This window comes from Tetrao urogallus (genome assembly GCF_951394365.1).
Source record: "Tetrao urogallus genome assembly, chromosome: 7".
Taxonomy (NCBI): domain Eukaryota; kingdom Metazoa; phylum Chordata; class Aves; order Galliformes; family Phasianidae; genus Tetrao; species Tetrao urogallus.
In genome coordinates this window covers 37812203-37837930 of record NC_136820.1, presented here as the reverse complement: position 1 = coordinate 37837930, position 25728 = coordinate 37812203, and the positions used below count along the sequence as shown (strand labels likewise).

At 43.5% G+C, this 25728-nt stretch overlaps 1 protein-coding gene across 2 annotated transcripts in view; it reads left to right on the top strand.

The window, feature by feature from the left end:
- Nucleotides 1–7504: 7504 nt before the first annotated feature.
- Nucleotides 7505–25728, top strand: part of NRP1 (neuropilin 1) — a gene marked incomplete at both ends in the record, with an annotated part of 105412 nt that continues 87188 nt past the window's right edge. For both annotated transcript variants that reach the window (XM_079538041.1, XM_079538040.1), the window contains 2 exons: nucleotides 7505–7571; nucleotides 10612–10786. In XM_079538041.1, coding sequence (XP_079394167.1) covers nucleotides 7505–7571; nucleotides 10612–10786 — 242 coding nt within the window. The remainder of the gene's footprint in view (nucleotides 7572–10611; nucleotides 10787–25728) is intronic.

The following is a 25728-nucleotide window of genomic DNA, read 5'->3' as shown; positions in this document are numbered from 1 at the left end:
CAGTGACATACTTGTTGGACAGATAACTTACAGATTTGGAAACAGCCTGTTGGAGAGCTTCTTCATTAAACTAATAATGTTTCTGGTTATTTGGTTACAAGAAGCCAAGGGCCTGGTGACAATTTCATGAAAAGGAAAGTTTAGGCTGCTATGACAACCTGGACAACTCTGATTCTCCTCATGACAACCCAGACGAATTATATAAATTCATGAACTCCCAGTCAAACCAGATCCCAGAAAATTCCCTAAAAAATATAAAAACAAATCCAGAAGAATCCATTACAAAAAAATTTAATTCTATTCTCTTTTTCATAAATAAGATTGAGAAAAATGTGTGAAGTCTTAAAAACTGCTTTGGTTACAGTGAAAGCTTCTTCAGATAAGTATTCTTCATCATGTAAGTACAAAATACATTGCTTACATACGAAGTTGAAGTCAACTTTTATCCAGGGTGTTCTTCAGTTGTCCTCATTGGCAACTTAATGGTCCCAGTATCAGTAAAACTGCTGTAGAATTGTCAGGAGGGAGAACACAGACAAGCACATCAAATTTCTGAGATAGGTGAAGCCTACAGGTGAGGCCTTTTAAAACATAATTTCTTATTCAGTCAATCCTTCTACAGTTTCTCTTTTATTTTCTTTTTCTGGCTGGGAGAGCCTGACAGTCCAATTTCTGTCGCCCCCACTGGGTTTCTCTGACATCCCTCTACTGCACCCCGCAGATTGAATTTCAAAATGTTGCACACCCAGCCTTATTTTATGGCCAAAACATCATCCTGCTCTAACTGGATTTTCTTGATAAACTAACAAAACAAAATATTACTTTCTTTCTCTTTTTCAAAGCAATTTTATGAGAAGTAACATTCCAGAGCCATTTTTCTACAAACATAGAAAATAACAAGAAAATGCTGAATGAAATCAATGTTCTGAAAATGTATCAATTTTATCAGACCAGTAATGATTCTCGCTTTCTACTTTCAAGCCTTGGTATGAAATACAATTATCCCGTGTAGATCCTTAGAGCTCCTTGTTGATGTCAGTCTGTACACTTACGTTGCAAGATCAACAATGGTAGACTTAGAAAGTTACTGCATATAATTTATTTGAATAATACTCCTACCATTATATGTAATCTCCTGAACAAAGATTTGTGTTACTTCCTTCCACTTCCTCCAACTCAGCTAACCAACTGGAGGCAATCCATTGCCTGAGGGTTAATCCCTTCGAATATGATTCCCCGAATTTCTAGTTAATCCACTATAGCCTACAAATGAGTCCTCCATTCCATGTATAACATCAAAGTATGCCAATGTAAATGTCCTCTGGTTAATAAATAATCCAAACGAGCATTTAGCTGAAAAGCCATTTAACATCATCTGTAATAAGTGACAAAGAAAATTATGATAGAGAACATCTCTTGAGAAAGATGAGAGATGACTGAGAAAGGGAATCTGATCTGTAATGAATGCAGTACAACTGCTTGTTTACAGTGATTGCTGCACTGTAGCTAAAGGGGGTGCATGACAACCATGCAGCGCCGCTGTGACAGCTTCCATTTCCCTAATAACATCACAGCCTTCCTGGTATTACTCTATCAGATGTAACATATAAAATAGTGCATATAATTTTCAATAATGTGATATAATTATATGGACCTGTACAGATGAGTAGATTACATGAGCGAGACACCAATTTTCCAGCCAAAAACAAAGAAAGACAAGATATACAAAGATAAATCTAATACAATTTACACCTTCTTCTTAATGATTATAGACTTTCAGTCTAACAAAGCCTTATTTTGAAAGGAACTGTTATTTTGCTTTTTTGCAGCAGATCTTCGTGTAAACACAGACACTGATATACTCATCGTGCAATCACATGGAAAAAAAATGAAGTTGATAAAACAAGTTTATTATCTGAGGGTCCATGATCATCATTCAGGGCCTCTTTTCTTCTTTGAAGTCAGTGGAATTTTGTCATTGCCATTAGAGGAAATACAATCAGATTCTCAGTCCGTGTGGATATATTTGCTATGTATTAATACTTTCATCACAGAAAGAGCTATTTTAGAACCCCTAGTCGATCAGGCATTGTTAGTAAGCACACCACCCTAAATCCACTTTCATGCTGTGTATATCCCCCACTTCCTATTTTAGAGAGAAAGCAGATGACACCGAGAAAAAGGAGTGGGGCAATCTGGTAGAACATGGCAATGACCATGCCTAGATCTGGCAGCACTAGCAGCTGAAGCAGAAGAAGAATTAAGCCTTAGAAAGACCTGACAAGCTTGTCAAAATGGAAACAGAAGTAGATGATATGTGTGATGATTTGCCTTTGACACAGATGAAAACATTTGACTTTTGATAATCAGATAATCAGCTAATAAAGCTTCGGGCTGTGCTAATTTGTTGGAGTGGAATGTGTTTAGACAGGATGATGAACATGTTTTGATAAGGCATTTGTGAGACAACACAGTAGTGATTCCAAGGAATTTTGTAAGATACTTGTAAAGCCACTCTAACCCTAACAATGTAGTCAACGTGAAGGTGATGTAAATGCAAATGAAACTAGTCTCTCAACAACCAGAGTAGAGGTGCAAAGTGTATCTTCCAATATATGGCCATGTGTAAAAGTAAAATAATGTACAGATCAGATGGCTTTGTGTATAAAAACCATGTATTTGCACTGGTTCTTTGGAGGAGGCAAAGATGAGTGATGAAAGAGGGCGGATCTTTTAGATGCATGTGGCTGTGTGTGGAAAAGAGGTGTAATGTGAGAGGACAGGGTAAGAAAGCATCGGGTGTGAGAGACTGAGTAGGAGGATAAAAGATGTAAGAGATAAAAGGGGGAGATGCAGACAAGAGAAAATGTATGTCTGATTTTAAAGATAAGGGTAAATACCTTCAGTTCAGTACAGCAAGCAATAGGAAGCCAAGCAGTGATTCATACAGCCGAAACAACAGGAGAGGAGATGACACAGAAGCCTAATTTTGGAGAGATTCTTGGAGAAGATAAGCTAAAGGGAAAAAAAAAAAAAAAAAAAAACAACCAAAAAACATTAGAAAGGCAATTACAAATGAGTACCCAGCTATATATGAAGATACTAATAGGTACTAGTCGTAAAGCAAATATATTTCCAGTTATCCCCTAAATATTTGCAGGAAGTCTTGATTTTATGGCATTTAATATTATGGATGAGTTTAATTCGTGGCGTTTCTTTCTGAAAATAATACCAAATAAAGGTGTCTATAGCCATGTATTTATCATTTGCCAAACTTAGTTTTTAATTAAATGCATTAATGTGGTATATGAGAGCATAAAGGAGAAAACATCAAAGTTGCTCTGCTTTGCTACTGTTAAAATGGGAAAACTGTTTTTTCCTTTGGAATTTTAAGTTTTGCATTACATGATTTAGCCCAAGGCAAATATATTTTATGGCTGAATTATAAACTTCCTGAGAAACAGGTTTATAACAGAAGTACAGACAATCTTCAAAAAGGTGCTCTAAGCACCAAGTCAAATTATGAAGCAGAGATGGGCCTCGACCCAAACCCCAGAGCTAGCCACTCCATTAACTTCTACATACATGGGATTCCGACTCAGTCTTTGTAATACTAACTCATCCTTGCCAGAAAATCCCATTACTGATGTGAAAATGGAGAGCTGAACGAACGTGTAAGCAGTTGCAGGATCAGAACCTAAAATACTAATACTAAAATGTGAGAAGTGGATTATAAAAAGAAACTTCTGAATGTTTCATTTGATGACAGTTCATATTCAAGATGATTAAAGCTTAAACATTTTGAGATAAGTGTATGTAAACCAAGGAAAGAATGTCTTCACTCATCATTTCAGGTCAGTGCATACATGGAAGATATATGTGCCTGTGTTTGTGAAACAGAGAGAAAAAGACGGGTAGAAAAAAACAGACCGACGCCATCCACACTGTGATAGGAAGGGACATTAACGTACCAGAGCTATATTGGCACAGGCTGCTCAGGGAGGTTATGGAGTCACCATCCCTAGAGGTGTTCAAGAAAAGGGTCAATGTCATACTGAGGGACATGGTCTAGAGCGGCCACAGGCATAGGCTGATGGCTCAACTAGATGATCTCACTCTTTCCAACCTTCACAATTCCATGACTGTATGATATTCTGCTGTATTTCCTAAGACTCTCAAGAGTTTTTTTTTCAAGAGAAAAAAGGTGTGAAATCCAGAAAGCCTACAGAGTGCTGAGGAAAGGCTGAAGTCCTCGTCCATGGCCACAAAGGAGACAGCCCTGCCCGGCTGTCCCTGCAGCACATCTCTGAGCATGAAGAGAAAGCACTGATATTGGAGACCCGAGTGTGCTGCAGTCAGGCCTGGTGTGTGCATTGGTGGTTACAAGGCACTAGCCCTGCAATTCATCACACTGCACCATCTCACTAATGTACATGCTCTACCTGCATTTTAGGTATTTAATTTTTCTTTGAGATAATGGAACTCCTTTAAAATATACCATCTAGCAGTACACTGTGCCTGAACCTATAGAAAGTGACTTTCTAATCTGATACAGAAAGAAACTGAAAGAACCCTGCTGTTGCCTGGTTTATTTGCAGCATCTTTAAGCTCTACAATTGGGAATGGGCTCCCTTCAGATTCATGGGCACCGCCTGACAGGAGAACAGTGATGGAGCCAAGAGAGCCACTGGAGTCAGAAAATAATTCTAACTGTTAATACACAGAACCTCCAGTTATCTTCAATTGCATTTCACTTACAAAATTAATTTTGGTTTCTGAGGCTGAGCTTTTAAAACTAACATGTACATATACACTTGTGTATACACCAATTAGCTGCCATCAGCAGGGAACTTCAGAATTCGGAAATAGATGTACTTTATTTCGAAACATACATTGTCTCTCAGTCAGTTGCAGACGACAGTGTGCTTCAGGACAGAACCAATTTATCTCAAGGACTGTCCAGTAGCATGAGAGCTTTAATCATCAGAGAGCACTGCTAGCTCTCCACTTCCCCCCTTTTCTGGTAACTTCACTAAAAGAAAAAAATAAGGGGGCTTGATGTGCTACCCATAAAATACACATCCCAATCAATCACAGAAATGCCCAAGGACTGTATGTGATGATCCAGAGAGTGCCTAAAGACAGAGAAATGAGTCTGAACCCAGTAACTCAGTCTGACTGGTTCCGACCTGTAGATGTGGGCATGGGCATGGACACGGGCAGGGGAAATGGCATGGGCATGGGCATGGGCAGGGATGAAGGGCTGAGGAAGAAGAGGATGGAGTGTGCAGAGAACATAACAGGATCAAACAGTGCTTCGGAGTGTAATATTACAGAACTGCAGTCACAGAAGAAAGCTGAGTATCTGGCAAAAACTCAGAAAGTAGCAATGAAAGTACGCGGTATGAACCTAGCAGACAGATTTCCTACAGACTTAATCTCCAGACTTCAGCTGACCTTAAAGTCGGGGCTTCAAAAGGGCAGCAAGGGAGAGGGAGAGGGAGAGGAAGGTGGAGAGAGAAAGGCTGAGACGCGAGTCTGGAGACAAAGAGATGGAGGAGGCTGAATCTCCGTACGATGTCTGAACACAGATGTAACACATTTGTAGTTAATCTGTGCGGCTGCAGACTTACAGCTATGTTTGAAGATTATTTCAAACATAGTTACATCTTTTGAGCGGACGGGGATTTACAGCTGCGGCCGCACGGGGGCTGACCCCCAGCAAAAGCCCACTCTTTTCCCCGGCAGCCTTCAGAGGGGCTCCTTGGGAGAAGGACCTCCACAGGCCCTTTTGATGGAGCATGAACAGGGTTCACTGGCTGTGCACCGCTAACAAATCGTTTCCAAACATGGCAGTGGGATATGCGAGTGCCTGATATTCACAGAAGCCCCAGGTCGTTTCCTAGCACAGACCCATCTTTGGGGACCACTTAACGCCATGGTTTAGCTTTCAGCCTTCGAGCTCTTGGTGTAACCCCTGCTGCAGCGCTTGACCGCCTCGGCACAGAGAGAGCTCAAAGCACTCCATGTGAAGGGAGCACTAGGGTTCAGCAGCACTGACTGCCGAGGCACAGTTAAGCCTCTGGGACTGAACAGTGGGGCAGGGCAATGGGGCAGACCCCATTGCTGGCCAGCACCACCTATCCAAAGCCACAGGACTGGGAGTGAGCTGTGCTCTCCTGGATGGAGATTTGGGGCCGCACATCCTCCCTGGGGAGCAGAGCAGGCCTGGGGAATATGGGCTGCTTCTCTGCTCCTCGGGGACTTTGTGGAAGATAGACAGAATGGTGACAGTCGAGGGAACACGAGGGGAGGGGGTCGGTGTCGGGAGTGGGAGGGTGCGGGAAGGTGCCCAAAGGGCGCAAAGGGGACAAGACCAGAGGGTCCGGCTGAGCCTCCAGCAGGGGGTCACCTGGCGGGAGGACAGAGAGGGCAGCGGCCGGGAGGTGGGCACGGGGCCGGGCCGGCACCGCACGGCGGCGCAGGGCCACACAGGAGTCCGCGAGGCTCAGGTGGGTGCCCCCGCCCGGCTCGGCGCTACCTGCCCGGGTGGGTGAGGCTGCTCCCCGCCCCCCCGTCCCTCCCTTCCCCTCTGAGACTCAGGGAGCGGGCCCCCGCCCGGCCGGCTGTCAAGGCCGTGTTTGTTTGTTGCCTCTTCCGCGCCGCCGATGTCTTGGGGGGCTGAGGAGGAGGAGAAGGAGGAGGAGGGCGGGGAGGGGGAGGGGACTGGGGCTTGGGAGACGGCGGCTCCTCGGCCTCTCTTATTGCCGCTGAGTTGCGCTCCTCTTCCTCAGGCTGCGAGCAGGAGCCGCCCGGGCTCTTCCCTTTCCCGGCCGGCACTCCCCGCGGCAGCGCCGCGCTCCCTCGCTCGCTCCCCGCCGGGCAGGTGAGTGCGGGGCGCCGCCGCCCCAACCCGAGCCCCAGCCCCGCAGGGCACCGCCGGGCACCGCTGGGTACCGCTGCTCCGGGGCCGCCGACCCCGCGGGATCCGCGCCGCGGATCAGAGCGGAGCGGGGAGGGCTCGAGAAAGCACTTTGCCGAACTCCGGCGCTAGTCCCCGCTCACCGCCGCTCTCCTCCCTTCTCTCCCCTCCGCAGAGCCGCCCCGCAGCCCGCCCCGGCAGAGCGCTCCCGAGGTGCCAGCAGCAGCCGCCAGGATTTTTGTCTGTCTTGTTTGTCTGTTTGTTTTTCTTTTTCTTTTTTTTTTTCCTCCTCGTTTTCGTTTGGCTTTCTAGTCTCTCTGGGAATGGCCGGGGCAGCGGCGCCCGAAGCGGGAACAAGTGTGGGGAAAGGCAGAGGGAGCCGGAGCTGAACGTCAGGATGCGGGCGAGCTGAGGCTCAGAGCGGGCGGCCAACCTCGCTCTGCCCCCGGGACTGCCCATACGGACCGTGCCTTCTGCTCCCGACTCCGGCCGGAGGATTTAAGACCTAGGAAGAGTTGTGCGTGGAGGGCATTTTTTTTTTTTCTACACGTTTTTGTCTTTTCCCCGCTCTCGGAAGGGAAAATGGATTGGGGACTTCTCCTGCACTGCGCAGCCCTCACCTTCACTCTCGCCAGGGCTCTGAGAAGCGGTGAGTGTCGCGGGGACGGTGGTTCTGAGCCTGGGGGGCGGCTCCGGGGTTGCGGGACCGGAGGGCGCGCAGTGGGGCCGCTCCGAGCCACTTCCCCCCCGGGAACTTTCCGCCGGGGGACGGGAGCGGTGCGGTCCTCCCCCGGTACCTCCGGGCCGGGCATTGCCTTCTGTGCTCTTTGGGGTGCTCGTACCGAGGAGTCTGCTCGTTCTCACAAGATCGGGATAGACAGTTATCTTAATAGCGTTTCCTCCCATCGGCAATTAAATAAGTCTCGCCTTCGGTATCTCAAAGATAATGAACGCCGAAGGCGAAGGGCTCTACCTCGCCCTTTCTTTCCCCAAAGCGAAAAGTGTCGGAGTGCCTTGCCCGTTTCGGGCTGTCCGCGTACCTGCGGGTGTCACAGCACTCAGCCCACCCCTTCCCGAGGTGCGCAGTTTGTGTACAACTCACGCAGTGCCCGAGGGGGAGGGGAGAGGGGTGGGCTGAGCCGCCCCACGAAGGCTCAAATACTCTTCTAGGAGAAAAATCCCGTAACAGATGACCGATGCAGTTGGTTTACCGTCAGGCATCCCCTGCAAACACAACAAATTGAAAGCACCGCGCTCCTCTTTCCCCGAACAATGCCCGGGCACCGCGGATGTGTCTGTCACTGCTTGATGCATTTTTCAAGACGCTCCGGCTGTGGGAGCGCTGACGTTCCGCTCCCACACAGCGAGCAGCTCCTGCGAGTTTGCCTTTCCCGACAAATCCCGAGCAATTATTATTAACTAATTATCAAATATTTACTTTAGCCTGGCTGGGGTTTCAATCAAAGTAATTAAAAGAAGAGAGCACACTCCGCTCTGCGCTGGTATATTGTTTTAATAAGAGACCGCGAGCGGAAGAGAGAGCATTAAAGCCTCGTGGTTTATGACGGGAGTTCATCTCCTTCGCAGCGTTTGGTGGAGGCTGAGTTTAACTGGGGAAGCCGCCTCCCGACACACAGGCACAGGAGCAGAGGTGTCAGGGGGTGCTCTGGTGGTGCTCCTGGCCCAGGTGAGGGGTGCTGCTCCCACATCACCCAGGGGTGCCCCAGCCCCGCGGCTCCAGGGCTGTCCTCTCCTTGGCCTTTGGAAGAAGGTGCTGGGCAGAAGCCTCCGTCTGCTGTGAGCGATGGGCGCGGGACCCTGCCCCAGGCACAGAGCCGATAACCTCCCTCTCACCCACCGATGCCAACTTCACCTACATCCAGCGCTGGTGTCTGCTAAATTAATTCATTAACCTTATTTAGAACTAATGGTCCAAAGTCATTAGAAACTACTCTTGTTAATCAAGTGTGAGAGAGATTGCGCAGAGCCGCGGAGCCGAGCAGGGCGCATTATCTTATTACTCTGTCACTTTCCCAGAAGTCGCAGATTAAACAGCGCTGGTGGTAGTGAGTCCACCTCAGCGTCCTCCGAACTGACTCTGTCGAGCGAATGGGAGCAGCGCTGCTTTATTTCAGGCGTTTTAGCAGATGCCAGACCCTGCCATGTTGTTTGCAGGGCTGGAGTGGGCTTAATGAGACGGGATCACTTTCCAAGGGTGCTTACAGAGGGAGGAAAAGGCAGGGTTCCCCGGAGCCCAGGCGGCGGATTAGCGAGATCACCAGTGACAGCTTTGAGCTCTGAGCCGCAGCGCCTTTTGTTCTGGTCAGGGGAAACAGGCTGTTCTGCAACGGCAAGGCGGAAATAAATAGCAAGATAGCCATTCCCAGCAGCGTGCTTAGCAATATCTGGTTCTTGACCACACAGCTGCGTATGTATCATCCCCTCCTCTCTTAATTTATGGCAAATATTCTCTACAAAGCGTGCAGCTTAATGCATTTTTGATGTGTTCTTCCTCATTCATTTCCATTTGACCTGGTTTTTCTACAATAAAATCCTGTACATTCATAAATTCATGCTGAGAGTAAGGAATGCCATTTTGCTTTTGCAGAATGTGTATAAGATACAGCAGTGCAGTCTGTGTGTACCATTATTGGGATGTAGTGACATACAGGCTCCATTTTCAGTCCAGATAGTCTTCCTGTCTGTAGTTTACTGTCACATTTTATTGCTCAAAATTAAACAGTCACTCTTTAGGGAAAGTTTTCCTTCTCTGAGCATCCAGGTGTAGAAAACCATAGTAGAAAAATAAGTGAAACCAGAAATCTTCACTGGACAGTGAAGTGAGTGACGATGTAGTCTGAACCTCTTGTCCTTATATTGGTCTCTTTATTTTTGCCATAAGCCCTTAAGCACAACCTTGGCAGTGCTGCCCAGAGAACCAAAATATGATATGATACTTCTCACAGTCACGCTCAGTCATTCCAGGAACTTTTGCAACTATTTTGCTATTAGAAATAAACCTTTGTTGTCGCTGGGGGGGAGGGGGGGGTGGAAGGGAGGAACAGAGGGAACGGGGAAGGATGTTGTTCTGCTCCATTACTTTGATGCAGCCTCCAAGCATGAACAAACTTCCTTGAAGGAATAAATAGTGGATGATTTCTGCTTCACTAAATCCACTTTGTTCTCTGCCAGCCTGGGTTTGAGGAGCAGAGATAATTTTGGTCTGCCTAGATTTATGGCCTGATAAGCAAGGGGAGGGTCTGCTGCAAGGAGCAGGAATCCCTAGGACCATCCCAGTGACACTGACCAGGCTCATTTGGACAGAGGTCAGGCGGCCTCCTTTTAGTTGCCCTCCCACAGCTTTCCTTAAAACTTCATCGTTAAGGAGATTATACTTTGGGGGATAATTGGGTCTGTGACACCTCCTGAGCCAGTGTTAGCAGTGTTGGGAGGAGAGAATTGAACACCGTATGGGCACTGTTTGCTTGGGAGAGCTTTTAAAGATCAGGAAGGGGGGATCTTGTGCCTGATGTTAGATTTATGGATGGATGCAGAGAGTCAGGCCTCTTCCTTTCAGAAAATTTAGCAGAGATGGCTTTGTGCAAGCACACAGCAAAAGTTTGCTTGAGGAAGGCTGTCATTCCCTTGAAGTACCAAAAACAAGCCAACCTGTTTTCCTTCCACTACAGATAAATGCGGCGACACGATCAAAATTCTAAGCCCCGGGTACCTCACCTCCCCCGGCTACCCCCAGTCCTACCACCCCAGCCAGAAGTGCGAGTGGCTGATCCAGGCCCCGGAGCCCTACCAGCGGATCATGATCAACTTCAATCCGCACTTCGACCTGGAGGACCGCGACTGCAAGTAAGTGCGGCCGCCGCGCTGAGGAGCGCTATGGCGCCACCTGCCGGCGCAGCTCCGCGCAGCTCCCATCCTCCGCGACGCTCCGCAGCGCTCCGCGTCCCCCCCCACGGCAGTACCCGGGGCCGGTCCTCACCGCTGCCACGGGGCTGCGGGCTCCGTTCCGCTGAGCCCGGCCGGGGGGAGGTGGAAAAGTGTCTTTGCAACTTTTCTGTGGGTGATCTGACATAGGTTTGAATTCCCTCTGCCTCGTGGGAGAGGCAGGTGGGTGATGGTGTGTGTTACAGGAGTGCAATTAAGATGAGGCGTTCTGAGCTCGTTTGACTGTTTGCTTTTTTGAATAAGTTTCTAAAAAGCTAGGAGATACTTCCTCTTCTTTTAATATTCCCACAACTGCTAATAGCCTGTGGCAGAAATGGGCAATCTATAAATTGTAAACTCCTTTTATTAATGCAGAATGTCTGGTATTTACTCTCACCCATTAAGGAGCAGTGAGCTGCAGATACGATAGCTGTACGTCCCCTTTTCTCCCTTTGCTGCTGATTTATAGCCAGGAGCTGCTCTTATTCCTCCTCCTGCTCTGCTGTAATTCTTTGGGAGGAGGAAGGGGAAAATTGAGGCATTCTGTGCATACGTTTCCATTGACCATCTATAATGGGAGTAGGACTCTCCCATAAAATTGTTCTCCACTTTTCCCCAAATCTTTGAGTGGGATCCATTTAACTTGAAAAAGGCAAGACACAGTCAGGTCATTCCCCTCTTCAACATACCCTCTAAGTTCAGCCTACTTGTTTCACGAAAATATTTTAATAACTCACTATTAAAAAAATTCTTGGGTATCATGGAGTTTTCAGCCCCTTCTGACAACTGCAAGAGAGAGTCATCGTTCATTAATGCTATCAGTCAAGATTTTCTCTGCATGTCAGGAAGGGATTAAACTCAGTTCCCATTAGTGTTTGACATTTCATGAGAGTTCTCGATATTCCACAGGCTCTGGTACTGTAAAATGATGCTCAGCATCATCAGGAGTGGTTGTCATGGACTGTGAAGTGGGACTGTTGGACTTAGGGAGCAACTGTATTCAAGCACTTAATTTTTACTATGCGTGTTTCTGTTCCTACTACTTAATAAATAGATTACTTAGAACATCATTATTGATTTCCCTTAAAATGAAGTTCTTTAATGATACATTGTGGCACTTAGTTGCTTTGTTGTTGTTTCTGTAATCTCTTGTGTATCAGCATTTCAGTTCAAGTGATAATGCAGGAAAACCCTGTGCTATAAAACTAAACGGACTCTTTGTTAAAATGGATTTTTATTGTGATGTTGGAGCTGCAGCTCATATTCACACCATATGTTCACACGCTCATTTCCCGTTCTTTAATTTTTAATTTGCTGTGCTCAGGCCATGATTCACTTCCTTGTGTCTTCTTTGTATGGATTTTACTTTCTTTCTGTGGAACGGTGCTAATGCTTAAAAATGGTCGTGTGTGTGTGTATCTCTTTGTCTTTTAGACAGAGATTGAGAAATTAAATCAGGCATATTCCAGTGTCAACCCCTTTTTTGTTTCTTGCTAGAATACATGTTCTTCCAGTGCTATAAAACCAACGTGGTCTTTGACAGCAGTAAAGCGGTGCACAGCATACAATTATTTAAGGAACAAGTAATCTTTGTGGCGTAGTGTTGTGCTAAATAGTGCCAGACTGAGCTGAACGGGGTCCAGGGAAGAGATTGACTCCCTCCCTTCATCGCTCCCTTCTCAATATTCATTGTCCACTCTCGCCCTTGCATTATTCCTTCCTCTGAAAGGGGCCCAACGCAGTAATGAGATGGCAGTGGGTGGGAGGGAGTCTCTGAACAGGGCTGTTTGCATTGTCTTTGCAGCGTGTGATGGTGATGACTTTACTGTCATTTGGTCTATGCTGAAATGCTAATCTTCTAGGCTATGATAAATTACTCAGCTGCTACTTCACTTATACTTAAAATTGCTCTTTTTAAGTTGAGAAGGATTGTGTTCGTGCCAAGAACCTTAGGACCAGAATAATAGAAAATGATTTCAGCAACAGAAATTTGTCAACAAGCTCTGTGGTTTCACATTTCACTGTCTGCTTAGAAAATCCACATTCCTTTTACCGAACACCGGGTGCAAGCGATGATTAATGCAGTGAAATATATCATGAGATTTTTTTTTGGTTTTGCAACTAAGTACATTTTGATTTCCTAATATTCTTAGTTTATTAGCAACTCAGTGTGCCATCTCGAAATGTGCAATTTAGGTTACGCACTGGCTTATTGAAAGGTTTAGCACTGGAAATTAATAAGCACTTAAATATGAAAAGCAGATAGAAAATGAGAGATAGGGGAATTCATGTCTGGGAACAAAAATGCCCCATACAATTAAAGTGGACTGGAGGAGAAGATTAACTTTCTGGCCTAGCTCCCAAAATCCTCTTCATAATGCTGTTCCTTGCATCTCATACCTCAGTTAGAGTTGAAATAACTTCAATAACAAAAACCCCTGCGCCCGGGAAGGGGAACAGTGTGACTTTGGACAGGTTGCTCTTGTGGTCTGTAATGTCAACGGGAAAACCAATAGGCCTTACCTTACTAGTGAATATCACCACGTGTAGAAGACTGGGCGTATTGAAATGTAAAACTGGTGAAAGGTTAATTCTCCGAGGAGAATCAAAAGCAGCAAATCTCAGTATCAGCTATACTGAAGCTGTTCGCAGTGAGTCTCTTTGAACATGAGGGTTTGGGATTCATTTTGAAAATATACTCTTGATTTACCTATGATTATGCTGTGCTTTAATGGATACGTGTTTCTCAAATGACTGCTAGCAAAATTCATGTGTGTGTGATTTTCTGATGATCATTTGAGTTGTTTTAAGCAAACACGGTGAAAAATCCTGTTTTTCTGGAGGCAGTCCAGAAAACTTCAGAACTTTCACAGTTCTGAAGAATAAAGATACGCAAATAATTAGAAATATGTTCACACAAGCTAAGTTCATCTGACAAAAAACTTTCTAGCCAGAATTACTGAACCAGCATAATGGAAACACTAGGTCTCAACGGGAAGCATACAATCATGTCAACCACAGATTGTTATCAAGAGTATTAGCACATAATGAAAAAATACACAGTCTCTTTTTAACTTTTAACTTTAATGAGTGTTATGCCTCCTCTTCGGGAGGCAAAGAAACAGCAATTACTGTTTACTTTAAGACAACGCTAGCTTGTTTGCTGTTTTGCCTTTTCTCAAGCAAGCGTGGATAACATCCATGCATTTTTGGAGTCAGGAAGATGGTTAAAATGAATAGAAGAGTCAAAACATATGTCTGAGTATTAAAATGCTCCAATGTTTGTTGCATGTGGTAAATGCTTTTCAGCACTTGGAGCAAGCTGTATATGTCTCGTGTCACTGAAGGAGCCTACTGTGTAAATGTAGCCATCTTGAATCCAGTAAAACTTTATACCTAGATAATAAACAAGAATGTCACTGATACAGTATTTTGAATTTATGGAACTTTTCCGGTTTCCCAGCAATGCACACTATCAGCATGATAATTTATAATGGTTTGTGACAAATGTTGCTGAGCAAAGAGGTGTGTGGTTACATTCAGATCAGATGTCATTATCTGGGGAGCAATAAAAATTTCACAGACACTAGGTTAAAAACATTAAGAAAATGAATGTGAAGCTTCAGAAGAAAAGAGCTTAAGAAAGGTGGAGAACAGGGTAGAGAAAGCCCAAAAGTGGTTTTCTTACTGACAAATTATTGACTTGGTTGCCAGACTTGACTATATTGCTTTTCAAGGTCTTTATAGATACTCCATGCAGTACAGTTGTTTTATTGGCCATCATTTATAGACGTATAGAGTAAATATCATTCTTGCTTGACAATTATAAAAGGTGTACACAGTGCTGTCAAACTGGTCTGAACAGAAGAACTGCCCATTTTGGAAACATTTGTGTCTTAGATGGAAAGATGTCATATATAATTTTTCTTTATACTGCTTTTATCAGGGATTAGGTACACTGATGAGATTAGGGCTCAGTAGAAATTGCAGTTAGTTATAGAATACAGAGAAAATAATACCCACCTGTGTTTGTTTATGTAGAAGAAAGCAGCTCCTGCAGATCCTTGAGTCTGCAAGCAGAAAGGCTGGCCAGACTGAGCGCAACTGTAGCCCTACAAACTTCTACAGCCCTTAATGATGTTGGAAATTCATCCATCCATTGTATTTCTAAATAATGTCAATGGATTTATGCTGTAAATCTGTAGGCATAACAAACTGAGGCTGGTAAAATAAACAGGAGCGAGGCAAGCCATGGCTCAGCCTTGCTTTAGTTTCTGCAAAGTTTAAGCTTTCATTTACTTTTGTTTAAATCCTGGTTCCTATTTCTCCACACAGTGACAGGCTGCCTTCGGCAGACTTTGTGGTTTATGTTTTTCTTGTGCAAAGGCAGTTTGAGCCCCAGGTGGCACTGAGCTGCTTTGGCTATGCAGTGCTGTCCTGGGAGACCCAGTTAAACCGCATATGTTGGAATGGTCTTTTGAACTGCTAAGGCTGCACACATTACAACTGCATTCTGACTGCCCAGAGGTGTGCCTGAGACCTGACTCCAGGTTTACCAACCCTGAATTGCTCCCAAATCTGTGGAAAGGACACCTCAGGAGTAATGCAAGATCTGGACTCCATGCTGTCTTGTTATCATTGAAAGCAAGGGGAATTTTGCCCTCCGCTTTTGCAAAGCTGTATCTTCTTTTTTTTATGGCTGTGAGGAATGGTGGAGCACAGGCCCTGTATGACTGTTTTATAACTGTATCAGTCATTTTGATGGCAAATGTCAATCAGAGCTTCCTAATTTCATCTCCTTCAGTAGCTTTTGAACTCAGTAGGCAGTGAGGTGACTGCAGCTGATTATGGCAGCTAAGCAGCAGAGATAGTAAAAGAGCAGATTAATTCAGGCCTGTGAAAGACAGGAACCATATTTCTTAGAATCATAGAATCACAGAGTAGTTTGAGTTGAAAGGGACCTTAAGGAATGTCAGTTCCAATTCTGTCTGCAGCTCAGGTTGCCCAAGGCCACATCCAACCCAGCCTTGAACGCCTCCAGAGATGGGGCACCTACAGCTTCTTTGGGCAGCAATGCCAGGGCCTCATCACCCATTTCAGCATGGCCAAACTCAGTAGAGGAGCCTGAAGGAGGCAATGCCTCTGACCTTTCAACCAGAAACATGGTTTTAGCTGCCTGCTCTGCCTGTCTAGGCACCAGTGCCATTTCTTCTAGCCATTTGTCTCAGGACCAGGTATCTAAGGCAGACATGAATGTCCACTTGCCACCTGCTGAGAGTGGCTGAAGTGATACCCACATCTTGTGTGTCTTTTGAGTGAACCAAAGCACCCAGCCCTTACACCATGAGCACCTCACAGGAGGAGGCTGGCGTATACTGATGGCCTCACTGCTGAAGCCAGGTTCAATGTGATCTCAAGAAGAATGTGAATCTCAGCACTGTCCTGCAGGAGAAGCTGTACCAGGGCCAAAGAGTCAGTATCTCCATCCCTGGTCTCTCTCAGAAACCTCTCCTTCAACAGGAGCATCAAGCTGTTTGAGATTATTGAGATATTATTTGAAATTATAAAAGGAGTGGAAGTGATCATCATTCTTGCCACCAAAACAAGAAAAAGGCCTTCTGAGGTAGTTTAGGATGAGAGTTGTTGAAGTGGACTTTTAACATCTGTTTCTGGGTGCTCTCTTAGAGCATTTCTCTACTTTAAATAAAAGCACATTAAGGGCTTTCTCAGGCAGCGTGCTGTTGGTGACCATTATTTGATACCTATTTATGGCCAACAGTGCCAAGTAAGGGGGTCAGCCCAGGGCCTGCTTAGAATCAGGAAAGCAAATAACTCTTGTTTCAGTACAGATGGTGTATGTTGCATACAGATAATATTTTTCCTTTACGTAAAGTTTCTGAATCATAGTCCTTTCTCCTTGCTACAGGATTCGGCGTGTATTTCCAGACATTTATCAGATGCAAGCATCCAAAGATAGCTCTATTATTTTATTGTGTTTTAGAGATTAAATAAGAGTTTAAAGAAGTTGGAAATCAAATTGTTTTTGCGATTACACAGTGCCATAAACAGATTCTTTTGTTGTTTTTCCAAGCAATTAACTCATGTGAAAGTCTCAACTGCTAACCTGGTTAACAATTCTTTCTTTCAGAGTAGTGGCAGGAAAATACGTTAGGAAAATCATGACCAAATTACCTGGTCATACCTGGACATCTGGGCATGTGTGCATTAGGAACAGATACTGGATACAGAGTACAGAGCCTGGTTTTGCACTCTGTGGATGCGGGTACATCCCTGGCGCAGTAGAGCCTTGGTTTGGGTCTCAGGACATAGCATTTTACAATTATAATAACAATCATATGCAGATGTTTATATTAATGTAGACGGTTAAGTGAACTGTGGGGAAAATTATGTCTTGACGTGTTACAACCAGATGCCCTTCAGACAGGAAAAAATCTTCAGGGTCAAATGTAGATTCCCGTGAGCCTCATCCTTCAGCTTTTCTGTGGACAGAGAGGCAAATTTAGAACAGAGGGCTGGGTCCTTTCTAAAATGAAACCCAGAGTTGCAGACATTGGCCATATGAACCATTCAAGATGCTTTCAGTCAACCTCATCTTGCTTTCCTCTTCACCCCCCTCCCCCCCCTTGTTAATGTAATTAAAATAAAAATCTACGTGTTGCTGAAAATTAGTTTCTTAATTATAGCTTACTGCAAGCTATAACATTAGATCATAATTTGATAGGTATGATATAGAGACAGCTGATATAAAAGCAAATTGAATTATTTTCTTTTGTAGTATTTCCAAAAGATGAAGTTATGTCTGAAAACAGGATACAGATACTCACATGCGTATGTCTAGTCATAAATCATACAGAACAACTTGATCACAAACATACATGTTACATGCACATCTTTAAGACTGTGCATATGTACATGCATATCATATAGAATTGTTAGCTTGTATAGGATTTCCTAAAGTAAATCTGCTAATTAAAGCGCTAATACCCATCTTAAGGCTGATAATTAGGAATAAAGAGAAAAAGAGACAGGATTAGTGTTCAGATCATGTTCCAAATGCCTCTTAATTGGGTGTTTGTAATCAATCCTGATTGCAAGAGGCAGTGGTTTGGCAGTACAAAGAACGAAAAACACTTAGCCCTACTATTTTCCTGTTAGTTGACTTGGCGATAGTATTTAGGTCAGGATCCAGTGTCAAACAAGGTAATTTTGTCAGTATTAGCAATCCTCATTACACATATAAAATATTTTCTATTGATAATTTCTTTCAAACTAAAAACTCTCTCAAAGTAGAGAGTTACTTTTATCCAGAATCTTAAAAGTGTTTTCAAGCAAACCAAAGAAACAACTTTGGTTCCCTGGCCCCCATCCACCACTGACTTCTGAAATCAGGTCTGAGTTCACTGTGTGTCTTTCATTGCAGTGACCTTGGCACTTTTCTCACCAAGCCACAGTTTTCCATCACAAAACCACACAGCTTGGTATAATGATTATTTCTTTTTTCCTAGTAACCAAACAATTTTTTAAATAGGGTGACAGATTTCCCTGTTGCGCTGCGGGAAGCAAGCACCTGGTCATTTCCAAATAGAGTTTTAATGAACTTCCTGAAGGAGATTTGAGAAACGTTTAATAAGTCACCTGCTAACTCTCTGGGAGCATAGGTCATTTTCTTTTTTTTCTGTAAGAATTCACAAAAATGTGAGAATAACCCCCCTTCCCAAGTCCTATACTTCCATGGAGGAAATTGATTTTTGTTGGCAATATCAAAGGTTTATAAAATAGCAACTTCAAAAAATCCGATTTCTGATTGTGTCTCACACATGAGGTAAAGTGAAACCCCGTGAGCCACAAAGCTGGCTGTGAACTGTGTGAGGTTGATCATTATTCATTTAAAGTGAAAAAGATTGTCCTTATTTATACCTATTCTGCATGTTAATAACATTACAAATATTTTACGTAATGCTGTAAAATGAAGAATTTAGATGGCTCAAAATATGAAAGTATATGTGTGTATGGAAGGACACCCATCTGACATGATGATTTCTTCTGGAAGAAACTACGTGCATCCCAGAAGCACTCTAACCAGCTGTTGTGCAGGAGAAACTGGGGCACTAGTCTGCTGCTCTCCATGCTGATGTGGAGTTGCAGTAGCCCCATGCCTCCTCAAAATACAGATGCCTCACACTGAGTGGGAGCCTGGACTTATCCTTTCTTTGTGCTCCACCAGCTCTCTCTATTGCACATTTGCACTGTGGTCTGCTCGTTGCCCATGTGCAGATAGAGCCCATCAGGGCTGTGGGGTGGACCAGGTGTAGGAGCCCCCCAGGGTACCAACACACTGCCCACAGAGCTCAGGCTTGCACTGGGGCTGTTCCACCGTGTTTCATGCTGGAGAAGAAGATACTAATTTCTCTCCTTTTTTTTTTTTTTTTTTTTTTTTTTTTAATTTTTAATACGCTCCTTTGGCAGTTGGTAGCTGAGAACCTAGGGAAAATTGAGAGGTCTGTTCACAGCCATGTGATTATTCAGCCTCGAGCTCTGAGAAACGCTCCCTTACAGCCAAATTTTTCCTCATCTTATTCACATAAACAGTCCCACTGAAGTCAATTAAAAGCACAGACTCACTTGTGCAGGGCTAACAGTGCTTGAAAGCTAGGACATACGTTTATGGCAGTATACAAATTAGTAGTTACTTCTTGCAACAGTGGATTTCAAATGCTTGAAGAGTAATTTACTGTACAGTAGAAAATTCAAATTCAATCCCCATTGTCACCTCAATTTGTATCACCACACCATATGCAACTTATTTGTTCTCTGAAATCTTAGCTCCTAATAGCAGAGTTTTAGGACAAATTGCTAAGTGCATGGGTAAGAATCAAAGTTTGTCTCGTTGCAGAATCTTGTGCCAATCTGTCATTAAGCCAGGCAACTTCTGCCGACTTTCCTCTGATGTATTCATCTGTAACAAGGGAAGCAGATCAGCAATTTGGAAAAGCTTTAGCTTGATCACCATGCAGAAATGTAGACTACACTGCCTATTTCCATAGTGATCACTCCACTTTGCCAGATGCAAAATGGAAGACTTACATCCCCCGTGCTAAAACACTTCTTAAACAAATTCCTAGGCTGCTACATTTGAGAAGCTTTAGATAAGTCTGCAAAACAATGCAAAGGTAGCTCTTAAGTAAAAGCCTTTTTTTATTTCTCCTTTTTCACAGATTTCTCCATGACCTTTGTTTTGGAGACAAAGGCATCCGATATCTTAGCATGGAAGGCATATGTTCTGGTTGTGAAGTGTTTTTTAGGCATTCCCACGAAACCCCTGAGACTTCATGTCACAATTCTATAAACTTTATCTATTTGTATATTCATATCTGGGCTCAAATCCAAAACTTCCATATATGCATTTGTAGCAGACAGTTCAGGTTCATCCCCTTGTGTTTCAGATGGCAGGCACTTAGAGCAGGTACACGTTTTAACCACTCTACATAGTCTAGCACAATTCTAATATATTTCTGAAGTTTTCTGTTTCAAATAGCACACGCACACTGTAGTGTAGGCATATAAAACAGATACAGGACCGCAGTGAGTTGAGCAGCAAGTGAAGACAGCTCCACTGATACCAATAGCCTTGCACCTGCTAACAGCACAAATACAAAATACCATAAGCATATCGTATTATGTTCCTAACTGGTTTCCATTTTCATTCACCCTCTACAGCTATACTAGATGATGGCCTTCAGACAGTATAATAGTCTTCTTTATCTTATCTCTCTGACATCATTTTCAAGTTCCTTATTACTCTTGAACAGTGTTGCTAATAGTGCCCAAATTGCTTCTCATTTTTTCCCATCATAGCATGCCATTATTCAAGAAACCAGTGCTCTCCAGCCTTTCCCACATAAGTAGCTGTCCCCCAAACTAAACTTACATTTACTACCAAGAGCTAGTCTTACATTTCCCAAGCAATCAGGCTATCCCATTGCCTATTACATTTTTATTTTGTATGTTTTTGCACTTTTATTTTTAATTAACCATACTTGTGTGTTACTTGAGACTTGAATCTTTGTCTTCTGAAGCCCAATCTTCGTGCTCTGGCTTTTGTACTTTTATTATTTCAATTAAGGAGTTGTTTGTGTACAGTTAAAACAATTCAACACACATGAGGAGATAGGTTTATTCCAGTATCAAGATGCTTTATGTCAGTACTTTTGCAGAAATAAACCTTGCTTTTTTCAGCAGTGTGTAACATGTATCTTTATCTACAATGGTTTCTAATGTGATATAGCTAAAGTGGCTGTAAAAACAGTATATAGACTGTGGTAAATAAATAGTCACAAGTAGTGGTAGAGATTTTTTGATAATGTAATAGCTAATCTGTGAGCAGAAATTGGTAAGATTCCCCTGCTGCTTGCAAGCTTCAGACTGCCATATGCATATAAATATATGTGTACATAGTGAGTGACTTAGTGGCAAATCCTTTTCCTCCCGGCTTTGATTCCTTGAACACTGGCTCAGGCAAAGTGTCTGCACTAAGCAGTTCCTCTGCTTACTGTAAGTTATTCCTTCCAGGAAGGCTATTTTTTTTTTTAACTCGCCTCACTAGGCAGCTAGATAAATTACTGCATGGTGACCTTCAGGCACCTCGCTCACTCCGTGGAAATCATCCATGTGCACACTCTCACCCTGTGGTATTCCATATGAAGTGCAATGTAGCTTATCCCCTTTTTTAGTTATTCCAACCCCCCACCCCAGCAGTGCAAACTAAAAACATGTTCATAGGTGTAGCCACACCTCAGTTGACAATCACTGGGTAATTTTCACTTGTCCCCATATGCTCAGCATAGAAAGGAAAAGATATTCTCCCTTGCCACATCTCAGCTTCATCTCTTTGTCATCTGAAATAAATGTCAGATTATTTCAGTGTAAATACCTGAAGAAAGGGAGCTGTTTGTCATTGGTCCAAAGTACGTTACTGAAGCTTGTGTTGTATGCCAGCTGAGTGAGGAGCTGACTGTGCAGTTCAGCAGTACCCTAGGATTTTTTTGGAAGACCAACACTGCAGCTCCAACTGCAGTAACTCAAAGTGAAGGCAGTTAAAGTTCTGCTTCAGTGCTTGTGCAGAATGGGTAGGAGGTTCTCAAAATTAGGTATAATAAAGACCAAGGTCCTCCCATCATGTAGTCAAATCTCTTTCCACCAGCCCTAAAGAAGTATACAGAACTGGGTGCTAGGGCATTCTGGATGCAAACCCTCTCATCCATATTGATCTTGGGCAAGTCAGCCATCATCTCTGTGCCTCAGTTTCCTTGCAGGGGGTAATATCTTCATGTTTTGAAGTATGCTGAGGATGCATTTACTAATGTTTGTAAAGTCCGTAGAGGTTTCTGGGTGGAAATGTAATGCAGTTCAATAATTATTTGCTATTGTTTTGTGTTTCTTAATCTTCTACCCGTTAATTTTTTTAAACAATATACTGCTGTGTATAAATGCAGTCTATTGACTTTCAGAGAGAAGCGTTATCCAAACAAAAATGAAGAATAGTACTCATGCTCACAAGAGACATATTATCCGTGATGAGAAGAATCTATAACAGACACGGCACTAACTCAAAACCGAGCACGATAGCATCCAAATGCGAGCAATTTCCAACGTGTGCATATTGCAGCACAAAACCAGGCCATTCTGCTAGCACAGCGGCCCCTGAGGAGCTGTGAACCACGCAGCAGCAGCACTAATGGTTGTCTCCTCATGTGCAGTGAGGGAAGGCAGCACTTTAGAGCCGCCTTGGGCAGCTTTTAGGTTATTCATTCTTAACTTACTTCTATAAAGCTATTATTGGGTGGAAGCAGATGACACAAAGATTTGGGGCTGCTCTGTCTGCATCAGGGAGGACTTCCCCATCTTTGCATGTAGGGTCAAATTATGGCTTCTTTTAAGTCAGTGACAAAACTTCTCCCTACTTGCATGGAATCAGGATTTCACTTGATTTTAGGCTCCAAAATATCTTTTTCTAAAGAACATTTCTCTGTTGCCAGTGTGTGTCATAGGTCTTTTCTCAGTTTGGACATTGTTTTCCTTCCAATGTAGACAGTGTGTGTAGGGGAGAAAAGAGGCCCATGAGTTTCCAAATGCATTCATAATACAAGAAAAATGATTAGGCAGGAAAAATACTGAATTTTCTCTTGTTAGAGTACAGTTAATCACAGATTGGTTTGGGTTGGAAGACCTATCCCACAGGCAGGGTTCCTACCCAGCAGCTCAGACTGCCCAGGGCCACATCCAACCCAGCATTGAGCACCTCCATGGATGGGGCACCCACAGCTTCTCTGGGCAGCACTGCCAGGGCCTCACCACCCTCTGAGTAAAAAATTTCTTCCTAACATCAACATAAATCTCCCCTCTTTTTGTTTAAAGCCATTCCCTGTCCCAGTGCGTGGAGTACTGTGCTAAGTCACCTACTTGGTTTCGTAATTTACTTTCAGAACATTTTGGGCTGTTCTGTGATTTACTTGTTCTACATGATGCATGTTCCCTCTCTATGTTCTCTCTGTGGGCAATTTATTCCACCAACTGAAACAGTCATTTTCTTTCTTAAGAGCATTCACTCCAAGTTTTGGATATCATTAGTCCTCAAAAAAATACGAAACTGTATAAAAGTATCACAAAAAGTACTGAGGATTTCTTTTTCCTTTTATTACATTGTTGGGGATTTTATTACACTGTTGGGGATTACATTGTTGGGGATCCTTCCTTACCATAGTTGCATTACAGCAGTGGGGCTGCTCTGGCGTGCAGCCGCTGAGAAGCAGCCTTGTAGCTCTGAACTCAGGCAGTTCTGAGGACAAAACTAGTTTTCAAAACATTTTTATGAAGTCAGGGAAATCTTAATGTCTATATCCACTCCAAGTTTTGGATATCGTTAGTCCTCAAAAAAATATGAAACTTAATAAAAATATCACAAAAAGTACTGAGATTTTTTTTTCCTTTTATTACATTGTTGGGGATTTTATCTGTGATAATAATAGCCATAAAATTCCTTCATCTTAAATGAGAAATTTGGCATTCCCTGATATCAGCAGCTGATGCTTTAAAACCTACCATCAAGTTTCACGAGACCAGTGATAAAAATCATGAGAACTGGCAGTGCTGGATTCTCCTTACAGTCCCAGCTTCCTGCTGCTGCATCTTTCTGCAGCCACGGCCCTGGAACTTCCACTCAAGTGATAGATTTGTTGAAAAAATACAATCAAAAGGAAATTAAAGCATTAATCTCTATTACTTTCACTGCTTGGTTATGTTTCTTCACCCCTCACTGCATGATCAAAACTTAAAAAAAGCAAAATTCACCCAAGGTAAAGAAAAATCCCTTAGTTCACCAACCTCATCTCTGTATATACATACAACAGCATAGAATCATAGAATCATGGAATGGCCTGGGTTGAAAAGAATCACAGTGATTGTCTAGTTTCAACCCCCTGCTATGTGCAGGGTTGCCAACCACCAGACCAGGCTGCCCAGAGCCACATCTAGCCTGGCCTTGAATGCCTCCAGGGATGGGGCATCCACAACCTCCTTAGGCAACTGTGCCAGTACTTGCTTCACCATCCTCTGTGTGAAAAAGTTCCTTCTAATACGTAACCTAAATCTCCCCTGTCTTAGTTTAAAACCATTCCCCCTTGTTCTATCACTATACACCCATGTAAACAGTCATTCTTCCTCCTGTTTATATGCTCCCTTCAAGTACTGGAAGGAAGCACTGGGAATCCTGTCATTAAGGAAGCTAAATTTTTGTTTGGCTCCAAAACCAACTTACATCCATGAGAAGAAAAAAAAACAAAACAATGATTAGAGGTCAGTAAACACAAGGGTGTGACTTTGATTTTGGAAGACCCTGATCTGCAAGCTGCTGGCATATTTTTGCTCACACTGGCTGCTGCAGGGTGCTCATGCTCTCCTGCTGCTCTTCTCTGGCAAGCTGTACTGAATAGCTGGCACTGACATTAAGGGTCCTGTTTTTATGTCTGTATATCTCTAGTGAAGACAATAACGCCATGACTGACAGTTGTGTATTTCCCACAGAGGCCGGATCCTTCCTTACCATAGTTGCATTACAGCAGTGGGGCTGCTCTGGCGTGCAGCCGCTGAGAAGCAGCCTTGTAGCTCTGAACTCAGGCAGTTCTGAGGACAAAACTAGTTTTCAAAACATTTTTATGAAGTCAGGGAAATCTTAATGTCTTTATTCTGTTATTACTTTAAAATAATAATCCTGAGCTGACCTGGGAGCTATTACTCAGTGAGCACTGGCCCCTCGGAAGGTTTCAGCTTGTCAAGTTTAGCCATTTTTTGAATGCTCAGAGGAAGTCATTAAGGCACATCAGGCTGCTGATTGCTATTAAACTCTGCGGAGAGTTCTGTGTAAAAATCAATGCCATAAGATGGCTACAGGAATCTAGGAGGCAGGAAAAGTGTTTCTTTACCCTCTGGATCTTGAAAGTGGATTAATAGGCTTTGCGAAACCTCAAAAAAAATATCACCTTTGAGCTGGGGGCCACATGTAAGCCTCTGTGACAAAATAATACAGCTCAGAAAGCTCCAAGCATGTGAAAATGGGATTATAATGGAACCCTCACCGCTATAACCTCAACTGTACATTTCTGTGCTGGAGAAATCTCACACATCTGCACGTGTACCCATGCACATGCTCTTTTATTGTATCCCAATGAAGACCTTTTGTGTTCTATCGCCACTAAGAAATCTGGAGGGAGAATTGATTTTTAGTAAGCAATGATTGCATGTAGCTCGTGCTAAAAGAGCAGTGAAGGACTTCCCAGATGAGTTCAGTC